The sequence below is a fragment of the Pseudophryne corroboree genome, chromosome 1 (genome assembly GCF_028390025.1).
Source record: "Pseudophryne corroboree isolate aPseCor3 chromosome 1, aPseCor3.hap2, whole genome shotgun sequence".
Lineage (NCBI taxonomy): Eukaryota > Metazoa > Chordata > Amphibia > Anura > Myobatrachidae > Pseudophryne > Pseudophryne corroboree.
This window is the reverse complement of record NC_086444.1, coordinates 1,182,490,180-1,182,517,432: the sequence shown is the minus strand read 5'-3', so window position 1 is coordinate 1,182,517,432 and position 27,253 is coordinate 1,182,490,180. Positions and strand designations below refer to the sequence as shown.

At 47.7% G+C, this 27,253-nt stretch overlaps 1 protein-coding gene across 5 annotated transcripts in view; it reads left to right on the top strand.

The window, feature by feature from the left end:
* Positions 1 to 27,253, top strand: part of DYSF (dysferlin) — a 515,016-nt gene that overhangs the window by 258,559 nt on the left and 229,204 nt on the right. For all 5 annotated transcript variants that reach the window (XM_063925289.1, XM_063925290.1, XM_063925288.1 and 2 more), the window contains one exon: positions 12,700 to 12,814. In XM_063925289.1, the coding sequence (XP_063781359.1) occupies positions 12,700 to 12,814 (115 nt within the window). The remainder of the gene's footprint in view (positions 1 to 12,699; positions 12,815 to 27,253) is intronic.

The window sequence follows — 27,253 nt, the reverse complement described above, 5'->3', positions numbered from 1 at the left end:
AGCAGGCAGCCCATTCCCAGGAACAGAAGTCCTCCACAGCTTCTGCCAAGTCCGCAGCATGACGCTGGGGCCATACAAGCGGACTCAGGTGCGGTGGGGGGTCATCTCAAGAGTTTCAGCACGCAGTGGGCTCACTCGCAAGTGGACTCCTGGATCCTACACGTAGTATCCCAGGTGTACATTGGAAATTCGAGACGTCTTCCCCTCACAAGTTCCTGAAGTCTGCTTTCCCAACGTCTCCCTCCGACAGGGAGGCAGTATTGGAAAAAAATTCACAGGCTGTATTCCCAGCAGGTGATAATCAAAGTACCCCTCCTACAACAAGGGAAGGGGTATTATTCCACACTATATTGTGGTACTGAAGCCAAACGGCTCGGTGAGATCTAAAGATTTGAACAATTACATACAAGGGTTCAAATCAAGATGGAGTCACTCAGAGCAGTGATAGCGAACCAGGACAATATGGTGTCACTGGATATCAGGGACGCTTACCTACATGTCCAAATTTTGCCCTTCTCACCAAGGGTATCTCAGGTTCGTGGTACAGAACTGTCACTATCAGTTCAGACGCTGCCGTTTGGATTGTCCACGGCACCCCGGGTCTTTACCATGGTAATGGCCGAAATGATGATTCTTCCTAAAAGAAATATGGACGCTTTCCTGATAAGGGCAAGGTCCAGAGAACAGTTGGCGGTCGGAGTAGCACTATCTCAAGTAGTTCTACGACAGCACGAGTGGATTCTAAATATTCCAAAAATCGCAGCTTTTTCCGACGACACGTCTAATGTTCCTAGGAATGATTCTGGACACAGTCCAGAAAAGGATGTTTTCTCCCGGAGAAGAAGGCCAGGGAGTTATCCGAGTTAGTCAGGAACCTCCTAAAACCAGGAAAAGTATCAGTGCATCATTGCACAAGGGTCCTGTGAAAAATGGTGGTTTCTTACAAAGCGATCCCATTCGGTAGATTTCACGCAAGAACCTTTCAGTGGAATCTGCTGGGAAAATGGTCCGGATCGCATCTTCAGATGCATCAGCGGATAACCCTGTCTCCAAGGACAAGGGTGTTTTCTTCTGCGGTGGCTGCAGAGTGCTCATCTATGAAAGGGCCGCAGATTCGACATTCAGGACTGGGTCCTGGTGACCACGGATGCCAGCCTGAGTGGCTGGGGAGCAGTCACACAAGGAAAAAATTTCCAGGGAGTGTGATCAAGTCTGGAGACTTCTCTCCACATAAATATACTGGAGCTAAGGGCAATTTACAAGGCTCTAAGCTTAGCAAGACCTCTGCTTCAAGGTCAGCCGGTATTGATCCAGTGGGACAACATCACGGCAGTCGCCCACGTAAACAGACAGGGCGGCACATGAAGCAGGAGGGAAATGGCAGAAACTGCAAGGATTCTTCGCTGGGCGAAAAATCATGTGATAACACTCTCAGCAGTGTTAATTCCGGGAGTGGAAAACTGGGAAGCAGACTTCCTCAGCAGGCATAACCTCCACCCGGGAGAGTGGGGACTTCAGCGGGAAGTCTTCCACATGATTGAAAACCGTTGGGAAAAACCAAAGGTGGACATGATGGCGTCCCGCCTGAACAAAAAACTAGACAGATATTGCGCCAGGTCAAGGGACCCTCAGGCAATAGCGGTGGACGCTCTGGTAACACTGTGGGTGTACCAGTCAGGGTATGTGTTCCCTCCTATGCATCTCATACCAAAAGTACTGAGAATCATAAGAAGGAGATGAGTAAGAACGATACTCGTGGTTCCGGATGGGTCAAGAAGGACTTGGTACCCGGAACTTCAAGAGATGCTCACGGAAGAACCGTGGCCTCTACCTTTAAGAGAGGACCTGCTCCAGCAGGGGCCTTGTCTTTTCCAAGACTTACCGCGGCTGCGTTTGACGGCATGGCAGTTGAACGCCGGATCCTGAAAGGGCATTCCAGATGAAGTCATCCCTACCCTGGTCGAAGCCAGGAAGGATGTAACCGCAAAACATTTTCACCGCATTTGGCGAAAATATGTTGCGTGGTGTGAGGCCAAGAAGGTCCCTACAGAGGAATTCCAACTGGGTCGTTTCCTACATTTCCTGAAAACAGGACTGTCTATGGGCCTAAAATTAGGGTCCATTAAGGTTCATATTTCGACCCTGTCGAATTTCTTCCAAAAAGAACTGGCTTCAGTGCCTGAAGTTCAGACGTTTGTAAAAGGGGTACTGCATATACAGCCTCCTTTTGTGCCCCCAGTGGCACCTTTGGATCTCATTGTTGTTTTGAGTTTCCTAAAGTCACATTGGTTTGATCCACTCACCACTGTGGAATTAAAATATTTCACATGGAAGGTGAAGATTCTATTAGCCCTGGCTTCAGCCAGGCGTGTGTCAGAATGGGCGGCTTTATCATATAAAAGCCCTTACTTAATTTTTCATTCTGACAGGGCAGAATTGAGGACTCGTCCTCAATTTCTCCTTAAGGTGTTTTCTGTTTTTCACATGAACCAACCTATTGTGGTACCTGCGGCTACTAGGGACTTGGAGGACTCCAAGTTACTTGACGTTGTCAGGGCCCTGAAAATATATGTTTCCAGGACGACTGGAGTCAGAAAATCTGACTCGCTGTTTAGCCTGTATGCACCCAACAAGATGGGTGTTCCTGCTTCTAAGCAGACGATTGCTCGCTGGATTTGTAGTACAATTCAGCTTGCACATTCTGTGGCAGGCTTGCCACAGCCAAAATCAGTAAAAGCCCATTCCACAAGGAAGTGGGCTCATCTTGGGCGGCTGCCCGAGGGGTCTCGGCTTTACAACTTTGCCGAGCTGCTACTTGGTCAGGGGCACACCCTGACTGAGGAGGACCTGGAGTTCTCTCATTCGGTGCTGCAGAGTCATCCGCACTCTCCCGCCCGTTTGGGAGCTTTGGTATAATCCCCATGGTCCTGACGGAGTCCCCAGCATCCACTTAGGACGTTAGAGAAAATAAGAATTTACTTACCGATAATTCTATTTCTCGTAGTCCGTAGTGGATGCTGGGCGCCCATCCCAAGTGCGGATTGTCTGCAATACTTGTACATAGTTATTGTTACAAAAATCGGGTTATTCTTGTTGTGAGCCATCTTTTCAGAGGCTCCTTCGTTGTTATCATACTGTTAACTGGGTTCAGATCACAGGTTGTACGGTGTGATTGGTGTGGCTGGTATGAGTCTTACCCGGGATTCAATATCCTTCCTTATTATGCACGCTCGTCCGGGCACAGTATCCTAACTGAGGCTTGGAGGAGGGTCATAGGGGGAGGAGCCAGTGCACACCACCTGATCCTAAAGCTTTTATTATTGTGCCCTGTCTCCTGCGGAGCCGCTAAACCCCATGGTCCTGACGGAGTCCCCAGCATCCACTACGGACTACGAGAAATAGAATTATCGGTAAGTAAATTCTTATTATTGTCTCCCCCCCTGTGGGGTTCTGGGAAAAGTAGCCAGTCCCGTGCTTGCTTACATTGTCTACCTTGCACCAGATAGATGAAAGCTGAGTGGCTGATGGCTTGCCGGTTGCTGTGGTTGATGACTTCTAATTTTTTTCTGTGCTTGCTGATTGCAGCCTTATTATTTTCATTTATTTATTAATAGTTATTTATATAGCGCACACATATTACGCAGCTCTTTACCAAGAATATTTAGTCATTCACATTAGTCCTTGTCCCAGTTGAGCTTACAATCTATGTTCCCTGCCACATGACACAGACACACACGCACGCACGCACACAAATCCCATTAAACTACCAATATGTTTTTGGATTGTGGGAGTAAATTAAAGCACCCTTACGCTAACATGGGTATACCATACAAACTCCATACAGATAATCTTAAATGAGGATCAAACCCAAGACTTTAGTGCTGTGAAGCAGCAAGCTAATCATTGTGCCACTGTGCTGCTTTGGTTGCTGACTGGCTGCTGATTGGTTCATGGTTGCTTGTTGCTAACTGGTTGCCATGGTTGCTGATTGGTTGTAAAGTTGCCAAGTGCTCACTGGTTGCTTTTATTACTGACTGGCTGCTGATTGGTTCATGGTTGCTGGTCGTTAACTGGTTGCCATGGTTGCTGATTGGTTGTAAAGTTGCCAAGTGCTCACTGGTTGCTTTTGTTGCTGACTGGCTGCTGATTGGTTCATCATTGCTGATTGCTAACTGGTTGCCATGGTTGCTGATTGGTTGTAAAGTTGCCAAGTGCTCACTGGTTGCTTTTGTTGCTGACTGGCTGCTGATTGGTTCATCATTGCTGATTGCTAACTGGTTGCCATGGTTGCTGGTTGGTTGTAAAGTTGCCAAGTGCTCAGTGGTTGCTTTTGTTGCTGGCTGACTGCTGATTGGTTCATGGTTGCTGGTTGCTAACTGGTTGCCATGGTTGCCAATCGCCCTTTTTTTGCTGAAGCAAAAATCAACTAGAGACTGCTGCACAGATCTTAGGGATACAGCAGGTTTTGCTGCAGGATCTGAGTTTAGAATCTGCTGGAACCAGGGATACGGTCGTTAGGTCGACACAACGTAGTACATGTCGACCTAACGGCCATGTCAACCTAATGCATGTAGACCTAAGGGCAATGTCGACCTTCAGTGGTCGACCTAATGAGTGTTGACCTAAGTTGGGTCGACCCAACGACCCATACCCTGGAACCACAACAGCGATAAATTTAGAAGGTCAAAGTGACCTGAAGTAAATTCAGTGTTGTTGAGAATAAGCCGTCGATCTGCGGTGATATAAATCGGTTGCAAAGCGCAGTAAATTCTAGCTCTTGCGGTTTACTATTCCCGCGCAAACAGAAATTTGTCAGCTACCCCTTTCATTTGAGACATTAAGTTTTACACATAGGAAGATTAATTCAATAACATAAGCTTGCTTCATGTGCAGATGTCTCTGACAACAGGAACATGTCTGACAACCGATGCCCAGGAACCATTGCATAGCAGAAAGACAGCAGTAGAACATCACAGCTTCAGTATCCGTGGTTGCCGTGAGTTAAGAGCCCCATACACTACAACGATATGTCTGAGGCTGGAGTCGGAGGCGATTTTCCCTTGAACTCTTCCGGGAGCTTCCCGGAACTGGTTCCATACGATTCCATACTAATTAGTACATTTTGCATGCGATATATCGTATGCGATCCCAGCCATGCCTGCGGGAACCGGCATATTATGAGTGCAGCACTAGTGATCTAGGGGAACCGATGCGACCCTCACGGGAATGTGCATCGGATCGGAAACACATCCAAAATGCCGGATTTCACCCGATATATCGGCCCGAATTCCCGAAATTGGATGAAATCGGGCATTATCGTTCTAGTGTATGTGGCTCTTTACAGTCCCCTTTTTCTCCACACCAGCTTCCATAACCCCCCACCCTATAGTATGTGCTCGCCTAGCCTACACATAATTGAGGTAAGGTTGCGCTGCATGAGCCCCTACTAATGTAATATCTCTGCAGGTGACAGCTGGCGCCCCCTCCTCTAAGAATCGGCCACTTGCCTCTTTCAACATGTGAATTACGTCCGTAGTAATTCAATAGTTGGTGATTTTCCTATATTAACATATTCAGTCAAACTCTGTACTTTCAATCCCTCCCCTGTGAGAAATGAATGGAAGTATGGTAGTAAGAAGACTGTCTGCGTGTCGCTATATAAATACGGTTTGTCTGTGAATGGCGTGTTACATGTTTGAAGCTGAGATTTCACAGCTGATAAGTTTTTTATTCTTTACTCCTGAGACTTTTGAGTTTTTATAGCACAAAACAGACTGATCAACTTTGAGACCAACCGCACGACACGGGCACCCAATGGCCAACTTGTGCATTTCACGTTATTGCGCTCACATGGAGAACCGTGAGTGTGGGTGGAGCTAATTATGTCATCATTAAGCGTCACTTTACCCTGACTGATGCTTTCCAGCAGAAGGTAGCATGCGTAACGTTTCCTCACAGTGCTGCTTAATACAAACAGTGCAGCTTATTTGGAATTCTGAGGGACATTTCAGAGTTCTGAAGGCTCTTTCATTGTTCAGATATTACGGAAATAACTGTGTGTTCCTGAACTAATCATACGTGTCATAACAATTTGTGAGGGGCTTCAGCTGTCTAATGGAGTTGTTTGTAACAGAGCTGCTGAGAAATCTCAGGGTATCACTGTGGGTATGCTTCAGCACAGACGGTGTAATGGTTAGCATTATTGCCTCACAGCACTGATGTCATAGGTTCGATTCCCACCATGGGCCTAACTGTGTGGAGTTTGTATATTCTCCCCGTACTTGCGTGGGTTTCCTCTGGGTACTCCAGTTTCCTCCCACACTCCAAAAATATACTGGTAGGTTAATTGGCTCCCAACAAAATGAACCCTAGCGTGAATGTGTGCTCGTGTACATGTGGTAGGGAATATAGATTGTAAGCTCCACTGGGGCAGGGAATGATGTGAATGGCCAAATATTCTCTATAATATAAATAACTGGTAATAAATAAATAATAATAAAATAGGTCTACATTTAAAAAGTTACAGGGCTGACTCCATATAGTTGACAAGAAAAAGGTAGACAATAGAAAAAGCCGACAAGTTCAAAAGGGGACACAGTCGACACAATAAAGGATTGACACAATTTTTTCCACTTTTTTACCCACCAAAAATTCCCCATTAGTGCACGCTTTGCTCACCACGCTTCTGGTAAGATGTCTTGCTCTGCGGGTGTAGTATGGTTAGCCGGCGGTCGGAGTCCCGGCTAATAACATACCGGCGCCGGAATCCGGACCGCCGGCATACCGACAGCTGGGCGAGCGCAAATGAGCCCCTTGCGGTCTTGCTGCGCTCGCCACGCTACACGCGCCATGCTATCTATTCTCGCTCCAGGGGGGTCGTGGACCTCCAAGAGGGAGAAAAGATGTCGGTATGCCGGCAGCCGGGATTCCGGCGCTGGTATGGTGGTTGCTGGGAGCCCGGCTGCCGGCAACCTGAAGACCACCCTTGCTCTGCTACTGCTGCGCTCGGCACAGGTTACTATTCCCAGTTGTGGTCCACGTAAATGGAAAATGATGAAAAAGTTTTAAAAAAAACTTAAAACATTTGAAAAAAACTTGTGTCGACCATGTATGTGTTGACCGTAGTCATGTTGACCTTTTGAACCTGTTGACCTTTTGTACTGCCTGCCTTTTACATGTCGACCGTCTGTACCTGTCGGCCTAATGCATGTCGACCATTTTGGGTTGACCTGTTGACTATTTAATGTAGATCTATCCACCGCATACCATCACTGTACAACGTACTGTATCCCTGTGGTCCATAGGCGTTTCTACAATGGGTGCAGTGTGTGCGGTGCACATGGGCCCCTGTATCCAGGGGGGCCCACACCGCACACACTGCTCCCATAGAATATACTTACCCCTCTGGAGTCCCGCAACGGATGCCCTGCTGTGCGGGCACAGATCACTCAGAAAATGGCCGCCACGGCCGTTTTTCGAGTGATTTGCACATGCGCACTGGAGGTGTCCCTGGGAACAAGGTGCGGGCGCCATGTTCCCGGAGACCTACGCATGCACAGGCGCCATGTTCCCGGAGACCTACGCATGCGCATGCAGGTCCTCTCCGATCTTAAAACGCCCCGGCTGCTGTCCATATCTTGGGTTAATATTACATGTTCGCTTTCTCTACCTGATTGTACAGTGTTGCAGACTGAGTTGTCACTACTTAAAGGTTGATGATGATACTAATTATAATAATAATTATTATTATTGTTGTCGTCACACAGCTGGATTCCAAGCTCAGACGGCCATGTAGGGGTTAATAAATACCAGTCTTGGTAAATCCTGTGACTTGTGATTTCTATTACTACGTTTACATCGCTGTGAAAATGCAGAGTTTTGGCTTTGAGGCATCATAAAAATGTTAATAGATTTTTTTTTTCTTATTTTGCGGTCGGAGCATCTTTGCCAAAGTCTTAAAGCATTCATCAGCGTGGTGCACAGACCGCAGCTCACCGGCGCTGGGGGTTCTTGTGTTTCAGTTCAGTTACTCAGATCGTTTGACGATTAACACTCGGCCACGGAGACTGCTGCACTATTCTCACCATCGCCAGAACGAAGCGTTGCACACCTTCTACTTAATACAGGTGTTTATTGGTCTATTTCCGCCATTTGGGGGTCTATTCATGTAGCATTGAAAAGCCCTGTTTTGCGTTAAACAGGGCCTTTCTCTGCCTACTGCAATTCACAGAGCGGGTTGCCGTGGAGAAGTCCCTGACTTCTCCAGCTGTACCTCCGCTCTGTGCCTGAATTGCATCACCATAGCTTTGTATGGTGAGTGCGATTCATGAAGGTGCGGAAAGCTCTGCTTTCCACTTCTCCATGGAGTTCAGGTTCTCCATCTCAGGATGGCATAACCTGAACTGTAGTGCGGAGATGGCAGGGAAGCTCAATGCTTCCCTACTGTCTACTCGGCACCCGGCGCTGGCTCGGCCCCCCGACCTTCCAGCAGCCACTGCGGCCTGCCGGGAGGTCAACACCCTGCGCATGCGCAAAGGGACCCGCCGCTGGACTCCGCGCATCGCAGGGAGGTACCGCTGTAGATGACCTCACCGCAGGAGCCCCAGACACCGCAGCGCATCGTCGGAAGGGTGAGTATACATGAATTGCTACTTATTACAGCTATACATCGCATCGAAGCGATGTGATGTATAGTGATAAGTAGCAATTCTGTTTTCGTTTTCTACATGAATAGACCCCTTGGTGTCATGTATAAAATAAAGCGGCAATGACTATAATAGCGCCATTTGCAGTAACGACTCGTCAGCGCAGGCAGTGAAGTGGGGTCACAGACACCTATTACGCCTCTCCAGTGTCTGGAAGCTGTGTCACAGATACAGAGGGGGGGACAGAAATAGCCCAGAATGCAATTTTTACGGCATTGAGTCTTCCAAGAAAAACATGGAGACGAGTTATGTGACAACTGCAGGAATATTTTTCTTTTCTTTTAATGGTACTTTGGAGAAATGGGATCCGCCGGTGTTGTGACCGGCATTCCACGGAGCGTTAACTGTGGCATAGTGTAAGTGGTTGTGACACTATGGCAATAACATGTCAATAGAGACAGACGATCGTGCGCACGGCGCTGGGGAGATTGAGGGTGAGATGAGCAGGGAGGGTCTCTGGGCAGGGAGTATTGCAGAGGAGTAAACAGCGTCTTTTCCTCCCCACCCCTGATACGGGATTCGGTTATGTTCCCGGCGCTCGGGATCCTGGTCGTCAGCATGCCGACACCAGGATCCGATACGCTAAAAATGCCAGCAGTCGGAATGCCGACCACAGGATCTATTCCCACTCGTGGGGGTCCACAACACCCATAGAGTGGGAATAGATCCTGTGGCGAGCGCAGTGAGGCTGCAAGGTGCATTGTTGCGCTCCACCCGGATCCCAATGTCGGTATGCTGATTGCTGGGATCCCGGCAGTCGGCATATCATACCCAACCCCCTGATACTTCAACTGTTTATCGCATGGGGGAGACTAAGGGGTCTGTTTAGTAAGGTGCGGGTTTATAGAAGTGGAGATGTTGCCCATAGCAACCAATCAGATCGTATTTATCTTTTATCTAGCACCTTCTAGATGATAATAGCTAGAATCTGGTTGCTATGGGAAAACATCTCCACTTCTATAAACCTACATTTTAGTAAATGTGCCGCTACATATTACAGGGTGGCAATAACACATTAAAGTCATTCAGAAAAACACATATTTTAAAGGTTTTAAAGGTTTCTGATTTGTGTTCTCATTTGCAGATTTTGTTTTAATATGGTTTTCATTGGTGGAACTCTGGGCTATCAGCCCGCACATGGCCATATCAGCAAGGCAGTGAGTTAGCCCATAGTGCTCCAGCCGGGGAAGAGGAGACCTGTCGTGGGGAAAACTCGCTTCACTTTTCACACAAGCCAGAATTGTGCTTCAGACAGAAAATGATTACTAGTAATGGGCTCTACACGCTGGGCGATGTTACTGAAAGATATGAACGATCTTGTTCATTAATGAACAAGATACCGTTCATATCTTTTAGTGTGGAGGCACCAGCGATGAACGTTGGGCGGCCCCGCGCTCGTTCATCGCTGGTGCCCCGTCGCTTGTGCATGTAGGCCAATATGGACGATCTCCAGGGTCGGACTGGCCCACAGGGGTACCAGGGAAACCACCGGTAGGCCCCTCTGCCTGAGGGCCCACTCCTTCCTCTAGGGATCAGGTTCCAGACTGTGCACTTGTATTATACATGGTAGATATGTTGCATTACGCTGCACTAGACTATTGTGTATTTCAAGCCTATGTGGAGGCTGGCCACATCACATTTGTAGGCTGGCCACACCCCTAAGTATGGGCCCCTATCACTGCATTCCCCCGGTGGGCCCTTCATGCCCCAGTCTGACACTGACGATCTCGTCCATAATTGCCTGCACTGCTATGGAGCCGGGTGATGGGGGAGTGAATCTGGCAGCTCAGCAGCGGATCGACAAATGTGTAGGGCTCATAAACCCTTCAATTACAACTAGCTATCAGTAACAAGCTATTGTAGCTAGTAACAAGTATCTAGTAACCTGTCATTGTTACTAGTAACCAATAACCTGCCATTGTAACTAGCAATCAAGTACTAGTAGCCTTACAACGAGCAGTGATGGATGATGGTGCTCCGGGGGATCATCAAAGATTTGGATATTTTTTTATAACCCAACCCTGACTTGTACTTCTCAACAACTTTGTCCCTGACTTGTTTGGAGAGCTCCTTGGTCTTCATGGTGTGATGCCTCTTGCTTAGTGGTGTTGCAGCCTCTGGGGCCTTTCAGTATAGGTGTGTTTATACTGACAGATCATGTGACACTTGGATTGCACACAGGTGGACTTCATTTCACTAATTATGTGACTTCTGAAGGTGATTGGTTGCACCAGAACTTTTGAGGGGCTTCATAGCAAAGGGGGTGAATATATATGCACATGCCAATTTTCAAATTTTTATTTATATTCCTTTTTATATAAATTTTCTGCAGCTGGGCACACTGTGATTTCACAGGGAATTACATTGGGGTGTAGAATTGGATATTGATCCGAGGCACCAACAGGCTAAAAGCTTTGACTGTTCCCAGGATGCATAGCGCCGCCTCCTCTATATCCCCGCCTCCAGGCACTGGAGCTCAGTTTGTAAGTTGGTGCCTGCAGTGCAGGCAGCTAACAGGGATGCAGCCCAGAAAATAGCTTTTTGAAGAAAGAAGACTTCAAGGGCCGCACAGGCACACTTAGAAGTGCCATATGTCAGTCTGACATATCGTGCTGCGGCTCCCTCACCTCCCTCAGTGGCGCTGAATACTCCCGCGCCCTGTTTCAAATAGGCCCCGCAGTACTCGGTGGTGAAGTCCAGCAAGGGGATAAGGCTCTGACCTGTAGCCCCTCCCCCAGCCCAAGGCGCCATTTACTTCAAATGTTCCGGCCCTGGAGCTGCATATCTCTCTCTTTCTCACTCCCTGTCAGCGTTTGGGTCGCCATTACACACAAGCTGAGCTGATTCTGGGACTGCTGGGCAATGTCTCCTCTGTAAAGCCACCTGCATCATCAGCGCTGTGCATTTACAGGACACTTGAGTATTAATTGTCTAAATTATTCATTTAGACTGTGTCAGTTAAGAAAAAGTGCATAACTTCAGGGTTATTTAGTACAAGTACCCTGTGATATACATCCAGTCTTTACTGTGCATTGTTATATCTGTATATATACATATATATATATATATATATATATATATATATATATATATATACATAGCAGTTACTTAGTATTGCTAGTCCAGTGCAGTTTTATTGTTGTAATAATTTCTGCATTGTACATGTGACTGTGTGTGCCAATAGCTGCTGTGTGGTCTCTATTCCATGTATCCCACACATATTGCTATTGCTATCCCCATATTCTGTACCCTGAAGGGGGCTAAGTGCATCAGGGTTCTCATGTAATATAGTGTCTCACAGGATATACTACTTTGGTATTTTTCTCTGTGTGTTTCAGTCACCATAAACCTCTTAACTTCTCTGTTTGTGCTCTGCTTTGCAGTCACACTATACAGGGGATTTTTGTGAGGTATCTTGTCTGCTTTTATTGTACTATTACACCCTAAAGTTACGCTTACAAATAATGTCTGCTAAACAGGGTGGTAGATCCATGGCTGATCCTGCACCGTGCAGTGCTGACGCCACGGATTACCCGGAGGAAAACATAGCAGCTGAGGGTTCAGGTACCAGGGGTTCTATACCTCTCAGTCAGTCTGCAGCACCGGGGGGCACACCATGACCCATCTTGGGCTGCCTTTTCTAATTTACTGACTACGCTGGTAACTAGACTTGTGCCCCCTGTGGGACCTCCTGTGCCATTACAGCCACATATTGTCTCTGCGGTTAATCCGCCATGGGCAGATACTCTGTCCTCTCAGTTACAGCAATTAAATCAGTCTTTGACAAAACAAAAACCTAACTCTCACCCGCCTAAGACCAAGGGGTCGTCTAAGCGGGCCACTAAGTGCATTAAGGTAATGTTATGTCTCCCTCCCATCACCCTATCCGCCATGTTATATATAATATATGAAGGATATAATGATGCTGTTATACAGTGTATGAATCTGTGTGACACTAAGTGCATTAGGGTAATGTTATGTCTTCTCTCCCCAGATTGCTGTACGGCAGTGACGCTGGTCACATGAGCTTCGTGGAAGAGGTGTTTGAAAACCAGGCCCGGCTGCCTGGCGGACAGTGGATTCACATGACGGAAGCATACACAGATGTGGTAGGAGAGAAATCCTGGTCACATGATCTAGCTTATAAAAAAGAGGATCTATCATGGAAGTATAACTCATGCATGTAATATGCAAAGTCCAAGTAATCATTGTCTTAATCAAATATCAAGTGTACAAAAGTCTCAGTGTCTTGATAGCATCATCTCCTCCTCCACTCTCAGCATTTATCAAAAAGTTATAGATGGAACAAAGCGTTATATGAATATTCCACAGTCCTGGCACAAACTCTTGTCGTGTTCTACACAGGTGCAGTCTGGTATCACACTTGCACCACGCTTTCCACGTACCTTCTGAGTGACCACTCCCGACTCACCTCAGCATCACCAACCTCTCTCCATGTTCTGGGGCTTCTGTCTCAGACATTGGCAGCATAATAGTAGCCCAGATGTGTACAACACTTAAGTTTGGCATCTTTCTCGGTGGAAGACTTCAACTTGTTACTGTCAACCCAAATCTCATCCTTATAATGGGATGGCCCTGTGCTCCCTCCACTAATTCTACTTTTGAAACCTCACAACACTTCCATTAGGGCGTTATAGTTGCACACACATCTGTAAAGAGCTGTGTGATATGTTGGCACAATATAAATTAAGGTTGATAAATAAGTTTAGTTACCTAAGCCGCAGAGGCATTACACATAGTGGGCCTGATTTAGAGTTGATGCATTTTGCGTCCTGAATGTATGCATAAAATGTAAGAGTTATATTCTGAGTTGCAGATATCTCTAGATACAGCTGACGGAAAACACAGTAAATAATGTTAACCCCAGATCGCGCAAATAGCAACCTGGATGGGACTTCCAAAGGTGTCACCTTACACCGAAAGCACTTATAACTTACAACACAATTGGAAGGGCACTGGAGACTATCTTATTTAATCCTTAGGACAATATAGTATTTTCAGTTTAGAGTTCTAACACCCAGTGACAGTCACTCACACATCTGGTCTTATCATGTCCGGTGGTGCCATCTCATGTTCGTCTGCACATTCCCTGGAAGTCTGCTGCATTCTTGAGCACTGTTTTACCATTTGTATACAAACAATCTGGCTGCATGGGTGTGCTCATATTAGATTCTGTCAGGTGATCACTCCAATCCAATCGGATCCCAGGAGCTGTCCTCACATGATCTGTTTAGCCAATAGGCACTGGAAACATCCTGTTTAAAGCAGCTCCTGATTCCAGTTAATTGCCAGAACAACTCACTGTTTCTGTGTTGGTGTTATCCGCAAGAATTCTGCATCTTCCTAGTGTCTGTGTTATCTGCTAGTGCTCTGTTATACTAAAGGTGGGTACACACTGGTAGATATATCTGCCGATCAATTGATCGGCAGATATATCTATGGACGGATCGAGCAGTGTGTTGAGCATACACACTGCCCGATCCGTCGGGGACTGACGTCATGAACTGGGCGGGCGTGTACACACGCCTGCCCAGTTCAGCTGTCAATCACCGCCGGCCGCCGCAGCATGTGTACCCGCCCGTACACACACAGCGACACGCCAATATATCGTTAGATGTATTGGCTGTCGGCTGTGCTGCGGGGCCGACGCGATATGTTTGTGAACGATGGAGTTCAGACGTATCGGCCGTACACACTGGCCGACGGACCGGCGATATATCGGCCGTTCAAGAGAACGGCCGATATATCGGCCAGCGTGTACCCACCTCAAGTGTCTGACTCATGCAAATACTCTGTTACACTCTGTTGTCCATAGCAACCAGTCAGATTCTACCTATCACCTTCTTGAAGATAATAGCTAGATTCTGCTATGGGCAACATCTCCACTTCTATAAACTGACACTTTAGTAAATAAGCCCCTTAGTATTTTAGCTGGGATCTTGTAATACCCCTTTCATACCGTCTGAGGCGGATCGCACCCAGGAGCCTGACACAGGAGCTCCCAGTGTGCGACCCGCCTCAATACCCACTTTCACACCGCAGGCTGAAGCCGGCAATATGCCGGGTTGGTGATGTCGGCGGTGACGCAGTGTGGGTGGCGCTGGGAGATCGCATGATCTCCAAGCGCCGCCCGTCCATAAACTGTGAACGGGAAACGGGTCGCACTGACCCGGCTCCCGTTCACACCGCACAGCAAGCCGGGTTGAACACGCATTCAACCCTGCTCGCTAGCAGGGTTGAAATACCGGGTCTCTCAACCCGGTATATTGCCCCTGGTACCTTTCACACCGCACAGGAACACGGGTTATGCGCGCTCATGTGCCAATAACCCGTATTCAGAGCTGCTGGTGTGAAAGGGGTATAAGTGTCTGATTTCCTACAAATGCTCTGTTGTATCTCCAGAAAGAACTCTGCATTATCATCTGTCAGGTTCCAATTCCAGCTCTGCATATTAGTGTGCTGGTTCCATGTCTGTGCTCCTGTAATCGGTGTACAGTCCTGAGTTGCTAATTCCTGTTTTCAGTTTTGAGTTTTTGACTCCAGTTTTAGCTTAGTTCTGAGTTTCCATTCCGTACACTTCTGAGTTCCCAGTAGTCGGTTCTAGCTTCCTTGGATCAGGTTCTGGGTTAAGCTTTCCACAATAGGTTTCAGGTTGCTATACTTTACCCCCAGTGTTACTCTGGTTCTGGTGTCTCCCAGATGAGCAGAAGTCTTATTAAGGGCCCCAGTTTTAACTACACTCCTGCTTCATCTAGACCCAAGAGTCCCGATACACATCAGCAAAAACAAAGATTTGTAACAGTCACACTCAATATAAAATGTGCAGATTGAGACAACACTCCTTTCTCCACTAAATAGATTTAATGGACAAATAAGCTCATCAAGGGGTCTATTCATAAAGAAGTGAAAAGTGTGGAGAAGTGAGCCGGTGGAGAAGCTGCCACTGTAACCAATCAGCTGCTACGTATAATTTTATAGAATGCATTTGGCAAATGTTACTTAAAAGCTGATTGGTTGCCATAGGCAACTCCTGAACTGGCTCTCTTCTCCACTATTTTCACTGCTTCATGAACAGACACCTAAATGTCTTTACTGTCCTCCTGATGATAACTGATCCTCTGTATTCACAATAATAGTACTATGTCTGGCATAAGAATACATACAGTGCATCCGGAAAGTATTCCCAGCGCTTCACTTTTTTCACATTTTGTTATGTTACAGCCTTAATAGAATAAATTAATTTTTCCCTCAAAATTCCACACACAATGGGGGTCATTCCGAGTTGATCTCTCGCTGACGATTTTCGCAGCGCAGCGATCAGGTGAAAAAACGGCATTTATGCGCATGCGTATGGGCCGCAATGCACACGTGTGTCGTATGGGTACAAAGCCCTTTGTGGTTGTGCTTAGGTTCTAGCAAAGTTTTTCTTCGCACTGGCGGCCGCTAGAAGATTGACAGGAAGGGGGCGTTTCTGGGTGACAACTGACCGTTTTCAGGGAGTGTTTGCAAAAACCCAGGCGTGGCTGGGCGTTCACTGGGCGGGTGTATGACGTCAAATCCGGACACGAATAGTCTGAAGTGATCGCAAGCGCTGAGTAGGTTCAGAGCTACTCTGAAACTGCACAAACTGGTTTTGCAGAGCTCGGCTGCACATGCGTCCGCACTTCTGCCAAGCTAAAATACACTCCCCAGTGGGTGGCAGCATAGCGTTTGCACGGCTGCTAAAACTAGCTAGCGAGCGATCAACTCGGAATGACCGCCAATACCCCATAATCACAACGTGAATAAAGGTTGCAAATTTATTATAAATAAAAAACTAAGAAATGACATGTACATAAGTATTCACAGCCTTTGCTCAATACTTTGTTGATGCACCTTTGGCAGCAATTACAGCCTCAAGTCTTTTTGAATATGATGCCACAACCTTGGCACACCTATCTTTGGGCACTTTCGCCCATTCCTCTTTGCAGCACCTCTCAAGTTCCATCAGGTTGGATGGGAAACATCGGTGCACAGCCATTTTCATATCTCTCCAATCGGATTCAAGTCTGGGCTCTGGCTGGGCCACTCGAGGACATTCACAGAGTTGTCCTGAAGCCACTCCTTTGATATCTTGGCTGTGTGCTTAGGTCATTGTCCTGCTGAAAGATGAACCGTCACCCCAGTCTGAGGTCAAGAGCAGTGGCGGAACTAGAGAATGGTGGGCAACAATATACATCGGGCCCCCTCCCATATTAAAAACAGGGAAATGGCGTCACCCAAAATACAGTGTTTTGTCTCACTAACAAGGGGTGTTGCCACACAATAGTACTCCCAATTCACAGTATGCCACACAGTAGAGAGCCTTATACACAGTACGCCACACGGTAGAGAAGCTTATACATGGTACACCACACAGTAGAGAGCCTTATACACAGTACGCCACACGGTCGAGAAGCTTATACATGGTACACCACACAGAAGAGAGCCTTAAGGCCCATATACACGGTGAGATTCGGGCTATGCCCGATTCTCACTATGCGACAGGGGCTAGGTCGGCATAATGAGTGTGCTTGCAATACTGACTATGTGCGATTTTGGCTAAGTGTCAATTTTGACTATCTTTTCTATGAGATAGTCAAAATTTACTTGCCTGCACAGTCTATCTATTCTTGCGATGCCGACCGCGCATCGGCATTGAATCGGGATTGCAAGGTGACTTTCACCTTGCGATCTGCACTAACTTTTCTTACAATTTCGACTATATAGTCAAAATCATAAGAACAAATGTACACACCATTATACACGTTGCGCCACACAGTAGAGAGCCTTATACAGGGTACGCTACACAGTAGAGAAGCTTATGTTACAACACATCCAGTCTAAAAATCGGCAATTATTGGTCGTTTTTAGGGCGGATGACATTCCCCCTATTCAATGCCTGTGCAGGATTTTTCAACTGGACGAAAAATCCAGCACTAGCAAAAACCACATAGATCGGCGAATTTCCTGGTGATCCACGTGTGTAGACGAATTTGCAGGCATTTTCGCCCGTTTTTTGGGTCCGTTTTCTCCCATGCCAGTTCAACAAAAAAAAGTGAAAAGTCATGGGCGAAAAGGGATTAAAAAATGGGCGAAAACACCCGCAATTGAATACCCATCGTCGAATTAGTACCGTTTTTTCGGCTAGCCGAAATTGAATACCCCCCATAATAGAGAAGCTTATACATGTTACGCCACACAGCAGAGAGGCTTATACACTGTATGCCACACGATAGAGAGGCTTATGCATGGTACACCACACAGTAGAGAGCCTTATACATGGTACGCCACACAGCAGAGAGGCTTATACACGGTATGCCACACAGCAGAGAGGCTTATACATGGTACGCCACACAATAGAGAGGCTTATACACGGTACGCCACACAGTAGAGAGGCTTATACATGGTACGCCACACAGCAGAGAGGCTTATACACGGTACGCCACACAGTAGAGAGGCTTATACACGGTACACCACACAGTAGAGAGCCTTATACACGGTACGCCACACAGTAGAGAGCCTTATACACGGTACGCCACACAGTAGAGAGCCTTATACACGGTACGCCACACAGTAGAGAGCCTTATACACGGTACACCACACAGTAGAGAGCCTTATACACGGTACGCCACACAGTAGAGAGCCTTATACATGGTACACCACACAGTAGAGAGCCTTATACATGGTATGCCACACAGTAGAGAGGTTTATACACGGTACGCCACACAGTAGAGAGCCTTATACATGGTACACCACACAGTAGAGAGGCTTATACACGGTACACCACACAGTAGAGAGCCTTATACATGGTACACCACACAGTAGAGAGCCTTATACACGGTACACCACACAGTAGAGAGCCTTATACATGGTACGCCACACAGTAGAGAGCCTTATACATGGTACACCACACAGTAGAGAGCCTTATACATGGTACGCCACACAGTAGAGAGGCTTATACACGGTACACCACACAGTAGAGAGCCTTATACATGGTACGCCACACAGTAGAGAGCCTTATACATGGTACGCCACACAGTAGAGAGCCTTATACATGGTACGCCACACAGTAGAGAGCCTTATACATGGTACGCCACACAGTAGAGAGCCTTATACACGGTACACCACACAGTAGAGAGGCTTATACACGGTACGCCACACAGTAGAGAGCCTTATACACGGTACACCACACAGTAGAGAGCCTTATACACGGTACACCACACAGTAGAGAGGCTTATACATGGTACACCACACAGTAGAGAGGCTTATACATGGTACGCCACACAGTAGAGAGGTTTATACACAGTACGCCACACAGTAGAGAGCCTTATACACGGTACGCCACACAGTAGAGAGCCTTATACATGGTACGCCACACAGTAGAGAGGCTTATACACGGTACGCCACACAGTAGAGAGGCTTATACACGGTACGCCACAGAGTAGAGAGCCTTATACATGGTACGCCACACAGTAGAGAGCCTTATACATGGTACGCCACACAGTAGAGAGGCTTATGCACGGTACGCCACACAGTAGAGAGCTTTATACACGGTACGCCACACAGTAGAGATGCTTATACACAGTACGCCACACAGTAGAGAGGCTTATGCACGGTACGCCACACAGTAGAGCGACGGTCACATCAACATTTACTACCAGGAATGTGAGACAGATACAGATGTAGACAGCCTTATCGTTGCCGCGATGTGTTGGAACTGGCATACGCATCACTGCAAGTGAACGCCGTGCTGTGGCTAGTCGCAGCCTCTGCTCACTCCATAGAAGTCTATGGTTTGCGTGCGTACACACACGCGATTCATAGACATGGGCACACTAGTCGCGCCATCCATGCCGTGATGTGTACTCATTGCGGGTTGGATGAGTGTGGCTACATCTGTAGATATGGATATACACACACATAGTAAAACACACGCACAGCAAAACACATATACACAGACACACACAACACACATAAATACAGCTAAACACACATAGCAAAATACGTATACAGGATATACAGAAACACACACACACACACAGCAAAACACACACACACACACACACATACACACACACAGCCAGCAAAACACACACTCTTTACTGTACATATGTTTTCTTTTTCCACAAGTTCCACACTTTGCACCTCCTGGCTCTGGCTTCGGTAAGGCTCCTCTCTGCAGGGGCTGAGTGCACTGACGTGACGTCTCCTCACTCTTCTGTACACACACACACTGCTGCCGCGACTCCTCCTCCTCCCTCCCCCATCTCCCAGCATGCAGTGACTCAGTCCAGGAAGCTGAGAGCTGCAGCAGCGTGTGGTGCCGAGATGAAGGGTGATGCGATCACCCATCTCACATCACTGGCGCCAGGGACCGCGTACAGGCTTCCTCAGTCAGGACCTGCAGCGCAGCGGCGGCAGCGTGTAATGAGTCATTCTGACTCATTATACTGCTGTCGGCTGTGGGCCCCTTCACAGCGCTGGGCCTCGGTGCACTGCACTGCTTGCACCGGCGCGAGTTCCACCGCTGGTCATGGTCGCTCTGGAGCATTTCTCTGTACATTGCTGCATTCACCTTTCCCTCTATCCTGACTAGTCTCCCAGTTTCTGCCACTGAAAAACATCCCCACAGCATGATGCTGCCACCACCATGCTTCACTGTAGGGATGGTATTGGCCTGGTAATGAGCGGTGCCTGGTTTTCTCCAAACTTGATGCCTGGCATTCATGCCAAAGAGTTCAATCTTTGTCTCATCAGGCCAGAGAATTTTGTTTCTCATGGTCTAAGAGTCCTTCAGGTGCATTTTGGCAAACTCCAGGCGGGCTGCCATGTACTTTTTACTAAGGAGTGGCTTCCATCTGGCCAATCTACCATACAGGCCTGATTCGTGGATTGCTGCAGAGATGGTTCTCCTCTCTCCACAGAGTAATGCTGTAGCTCTGATAGAATGACCATCAGGTTCTTGGTCACCTCCCTGACTAGGGCTCTTCTCCCCCAATCGCTTCGTTTAGCCAGCCGGACAGCTCTAGGAAGAGTCCTGGTGGTTCCGAACTTTATCCATTTACGGATGATGGAGACCACTGTGCTCATTGTGACCTTCAAAGCAGCAGATATTTTTCTGTACCCTTCCTCATATTTGTGCCTCGAGACAATACTGTCTCTGAGGTCTACAGACAGTTCCTTTGACTTCATGCTTGGTTTGTGCTCAGACATGCTCTGACAAGTGTGGGACCTTATATAGACAGGTGTGTGCCTTTCCAAATCATGTCCAGTCAACTGAATTTAAAACAGGTGGACTCCAATTAAGCTATTGGAACATCTCAAGGATGATCAGTGGAAACAGGATGCGCCTGAGCTCAATTTTGAGCTTCACGGCAAAGGCTGTGAATACTTATCTACATGTGATTTCTTAGTTTTTTATTTTTAATAAATTTGCAAAAATCTAAAAAAAAACTTTTTTCATGTCCTCATTATGGGGTATTGTGTGTACAATTTTGAGGACAAAAATGAATTTCTTTCATTTTGGAATAAGGTTGTAACATAACAAAAAAAGGGAAGTGCTGTGAATACTTTCCGGATGTACTGTATACAGGGAGTTTGGAAAGTTCCTCCGCAGTGAACACTGGTGGTCATTCCGAGTTGATCGCTAGCTGCTTTTGTTCACACCACAGCGATCAGGCTTAAAAATGGCAGTTCTGCGCATGCGTATGCGGGGCAATGCGCACGTGCGACGTACGGGCACAACGAACGATGCAGTTTTGCACAGGGTCTAGCGATGCATTTCAGTCGCACTGGTTGCCGCAGAGTGATTGACATGAAGTGGGCGTTTCTGGGCGAACGCTGGGCGGATGTGTGACGTCAAATCCGGAACTGAATAGTCTGAAGTGATCGCAAGCGCTGAGTAGGTTTTGAGCTACTCTGAAACTACAGAAATTTTTTTTGCAGGCGCTCTGCGATAAAAACGTTCGCACTTCTGCTAAGCTAAAATACACTCCCAGTGAACGCCGGCATAGTGTTTGCACGGATGATAAAAACTGCTAGCGAGCGATCAACTCGGAATGACCCCCCCCCTGTCTCTGGGCACAGATCTCCTCTACAGCCGTGGGATGCCAGAGAGGGACAGAACTTAATGTAGATAAGTATGTAACAATGTTTTTTATTATTATTATTTCATGGTAATAAAGTGTTTAAAAACAATTATACCTAGCACACATTCTCTTCGGGGAGACTTGGGGGATCATTCCGAGCCATTTGCACGCAGCGGTTCTTCGCTGCGGTGCGAACAGGTCGGTATTGCGGCTGCGCAGCGCCCACATTGCGCACGCGCATCGTTGCCCAGCGATGGCAGTCACCGGGCAACGACGCCAGGACCGAAGAAAGCGATCGCAGGCCCGATCGAAGAAGATTGACAGCGGGAAGGAGGATCGGGGCGTCTACTCATCGTTTCCCGGGCGTGGTAAGTTGAATGCAGGCGTTTGGAGGGGGGATGTCTGACTTCACAGCCGGGACCTTCATCGCTAGATCCGTCGCACTGGGTAAGTAGGTGCAGGGCTGGTCTTGTTTTGCAGGAAACTTTTTTAGCATAGCAGGGCTGCATAGGCGGCGTCAAAGTTGCTACGTGCGATCAACTCGGAATGACCACCTTGGTTAGCTCACATTCAGTGCGGAGGGACTTTGTGAACTCCCTGCACTTATGCCAGCTGTAGCAGAGATGCGGCTTGACATTTTAGCAGTAAATTCAAAGGGAGTCCAAAATTTTATGTAATGAAGTGTCCTATACACAGTAGAGAAGAGTGTCTTTAACATGTTTTAATACATATAGGCCCTCATTCCGAGTTGTTCACTCGCTAGCTACTTTTTGCAGCTGTGCAAACTCATAGTCGCCGCCCACAGGGGAGTGTATTTTTGCTTTGCAAGAGTGCGAACGCCTGTGCAGCCGAGCGGGTACAAACACTTTTTGTGCAGAACAAGACTAGCTGTCACGATCCGGGTATCTGGACGCCATTACTTACCCTTCAGATGCCTCCTAAGGCTGGCTCAGCGTTCCAGGACCGGATCCCGCCGTCCCTGAGCTTCTGCATGCAGAATGTCAGAGTGGTGATTTCATCAGCCGCGGCCTCCGCTGTGCCCGCGTGGTTAAATGTGCGCTTGTCAGTCTGGCGTCTCCTGTCTCCTGTGGCCGGCGTCGCCATTACTGTTTCAATTCTCACATGGATTACAAACCAAACTTCCCTCCAAGTGTCTGCATGGGCGCAGCCATCTTGGATTTTGTCATCTGATTATTTCCACCAATCTGCTGTCTGTATTGTTGATTTGCATAATTGCCTAGCCAACCCCTTCCTTGCTGCAGGTATAAGTATGCTGTGCCTGAGCAAGGAAGGCGTCAGTGCTTTGGTTGTCTAACCTAGTTCCAGTTTGTCTCTCTCCTGTGGTTGTCTTCCAGGTTCCAGCTCCTGTCTCCAGACTTCTGCTATAGAGACCCGCACCAGCATTCCATCTGCGGTGTAGCCTGACTCTCCGATCCATTCTGGACTCACCTGTTTCCATTATCAATCACCTGCTTCCAGCCCAGCTTCCAGCAGTGTACAGCTTCTCTTAAAGGGCCGGTGTCCTTTCTGCAGTTTACCACTCTCCACCGGTATTATTATTTCACCGCTCTCAAACTCCAAACTTCATTATCAATCACCTGCTTCCAGCCCAGCTTCCAGCAGTGTACAGCTTCTCTTAAAGGGCCGGTGTCCTTTCTGCAGTTTACCACTCTCCACCGGTATTATTATTTCACCGCTCTCAAACTCCAAACTTCATTATTATTTCATCGCTCTCAAGTTCGTTTATTATTTAACTGGTTCCAGCCAGTATCCACTCCGTACCAACAACAGTCTGGTTCCAGCCAGTATCCACAGCAGCCGTTTTACCTTCAGCAGCCCAGCCTTTCCTGGAACATCAGCTGGTACGATCCTGGGTTCTCTCCATTGCTACAGTCAGGCCTGGTAAGGACTTTCCAACTAGAAGATTATAAGAACTGTCTCACACTACCAGTGCCTGTGGCCCTTGCCACCCTGTAGTACCCAGGAATTGTATTTATCCTCTGTTGACTTTTATGTTTCCTTTTACTGCTGCTGTGTTACGGAGTTTGTCATAATAAACATCATTGACTTTTATCCTGATTGTCGTGGTCACGCCTTCGGGCAGTTATTCTACATGTTACTTACATGTCTAGGGGTCTGATACAACCTCCCAGGTTCCGTTACATCTCAGCCCCTACAACTGGGGCTGCCTCCCGTCAGCTCAGGCCCTCAGTTGTGACAGTAAGCACTGACCTAATGAATCCAGCCGGAGACCAGGATCAAGCGACCAGGCCGATGCAAGAACTGGCAGCCCGACTTGAACATCAGGAGGCTGCACAGGGCCACATCATCCGCTGTCTCCAGGATCTCTCTACACGGCTGGATGGGATTCAAACGACCCTCCGTGGACCTGGCACGTCCGGTGCGTCCACTACAGTGACACCAGCTGTAACCCCACCCACCTTACCCATTTCCAGTCCACATCTTCATCTTCCAACGCCAGCAAAATTTGATGGATCTCCAAGGTTCTGCAGGGGATTTCTCAATCAATGTGAAATCCACTTTGAGCTTCTACCTGGCAATTTCTTCAGTGACCGTACCAAAATTGCCTATATCATCTCCCTTCTCAGTGGCTCAGCCCTTGACTGGGCATCACCTTTATGGGAGAAGTCTGATCCCCTGCTATCCTCCTATACTGACTTTGTAGCTACATTCAGGCGCATCTTCGACGAGCCAGGCCGGATAACATCTGCTTCATCTGAGATTCTCCGTTTACGCCAGGGAACACGTACTGTGGGACAGTATCTTATACAGTTTAAAATCCTGGCATCCGAACTGGCATGGAACGACGAGGCCCTGTATGCTGCATTCTGGCATGGCTTATCAGAACGCATCAAGGATGAGTTAGCTACCAGAGACTTGCCCTCTAAGTTGGATGAGCTAATTTCTCTTTGCACGAAGGTTGATCTACGTTTCAGAGAGAGAGCAACCGAGCGAGGAAGATCATCTACTCCTAAATCTTCTGCTCCTCCTCCTCGTAAACCATCTCCATCCAAGGATGAGCCTATGCAAATTAGTCGTTCCCGTCTATCTCCCGCTGAGCGCCGAAGACGTCTCTCTGAGTCTCTCTGTCTCTACTGTGCAGCTCCGTCGCACACTATCAATGCCTGTCCCAAACGTCCGGGAAACTCCAAGGAGAGGGCCGGCTAGGAGTAATGATCTCCTCTCCATCTCCTCATGACTGTAACCTCCCAGTGTCGCTCCAAATTGCTCAACGTTACAGGAACGTCATTGCCCTCCTTGATTCCGGAGCAGCTGGGAATTTCATAACCGAAGCTTATGTTAAACGGTGGTCCCTACCCACCGAGAGACTGTCCTCGTCCATCTCTTTGACTGCCGTGGATGGCAGCAAGATTTTTGACGCAGTCATTTCCTTAAGGACTCTTCCAGTTCGTCTGAGAGTGGGAGTTCTTCATTCTGAGTATATTTCTTTTTTAGTGATTCCAAGAGCCACACATCCAGTGGTTTTAGGCCTTCCATGGCTCCGTCTCCACAACCCATCAATTGACTGGACGACTACGCAAATACTGGCATGGGGTCCCTCCTGTGCTGAGACTTGTTTAGCCAAAGTTCTTCCTGTTTGTTCTTCCTTCCCCAGGTCATCTGATGTTCCGCCTCCTCCATATCAAGACTTCACGGACGTGTTCAGTAAAGCCTCTGCTGATATCCTTCCTCCTCATAGAGAATGGGACTGCCCAATCGACCTCATTCCAGGGAAGGTTCCACCGCGAGGCCGAACTTATCCGTTGTCTCTGCCTGAGACACACTCCATGGAAGAGTACATCAAAGAGAACCTGGCGAAGGGTTTCATCCGACCATCTTCTTCTCCAGCCGGCGCAGGCTTCTTCTTCGTTAAGAAGAAAGACGGTGGTCTGCGTCCGTGCATCGACTACAGAGGTCTGAACGACATTACCGTCAAGAACCGATACCCTTTACCCCTGATTACCGAGCTCTTTGATAGAGTTAGTGGTGCAACTATTTTCACAAAGCTGGACTTGAGGGGTGCCTACAATCTCATCCGAATCCGTGAGGGTGACGAGTGGAAGACCGCCTTTAACACCCGTGACGGACATTATGAGTACCTCGTCATGCCCTTCGGATTGAGCAACGCTCCAGCAGTCTTCCAGCACTTCGTGAATGAGATTTTCAGGGACATCTTGTACCGCCATGTCGTGGTTTATCTAGACGACATCCTCATCTTTGCTAATAATCTCGAAGATCATCGTTTCTGGGTAAAAGAGGTTCTTTCCCGTCTCCGTGTCAATCACCTCTATTGTAAATTGGAGAAGTGTGTGTTTGAAGTTAAAACCATTCCGTTTCTAGGTTACATTGTGTCCGGTTCCGGACTAGAGATGGATCCTGAGAAACTCCAAGCAATCCAGAATTGGCCTATACCCTTAAGCCTCAAAGGGGTCCAGAGGTTCTTAGGGTTCGCCAATTATTATAGAAAATTTATACGAGACTTTTCCACCATTGTGGCGCCTATCACTGCATTAACCAAGAAAGGTGCTAATCCGTCCAAGTGGTCCGAGGAAGCTACACAGGCCTTTCACCTTCTGAAGCAACGGTTCATCTCTGCACCAGTTCTGAAACAGCCCGACACCGACTCTCCTTTTATCTTAGAGGTAGATGCCTCCTCCGTTGGAGTAGGAGCAGTGTTATCCCAGAGGGCCAAAGATGGACATCTACATCCTTGCAGTTTCTTCTCCCGGAAGTTCTCCCCAGCTGAGCGCAACTATGCCATTGGCGATCAGGAGTTGCTAGCCATCAAGCTCGCTCTGGAGGAGTGGAGATACCTGTTGGAGGGAGCTTCCCACTCAATCACCATACTTACCGACCACAAAAATCTTTTATATCTCAAAGGCGCACAATGTCTGAATCCTCGTCAGGCCAGATGGGCACTTTTCGTCTCTAGGTTTGACTTTAAACTCCAGTTCTGTCCGGGTTCTCAGAATCGTAAGGCCGATGCCCTTTCCCGCTCATGGGAGCAAGAAAATGAGTCCGAGTCTGCAGACAAGCATCCTATTATTAATCCGTTGGCATTCTCCACGGTAGGGATGGACTCTACGCCTCCACCAGGGAAAAGTTTTGTTAAGCCAGTTCTAAGGAAGAAGCTCATGCATTGGGCCCATGCTTCCCGTTTTGCTGGACATACAGGCATTCAGAAAACCCTTGAATTTATTTCTAGGTCCTACTGGTGGCCAACTCTGAAGAAGGACGTTATGGAATTTATTGCCTCCTGCCCAAAGTGTGCCCAACACAAAGTCTCCCGCCAGTCGCCTGCGGGGCAACTGGTTCCATTATCTGTTCCCCGTCGACCTTGGACCCATTTGTCGATGGACTTTGTTTCCGATCTACCTATCTGCAACAAGTTTAATA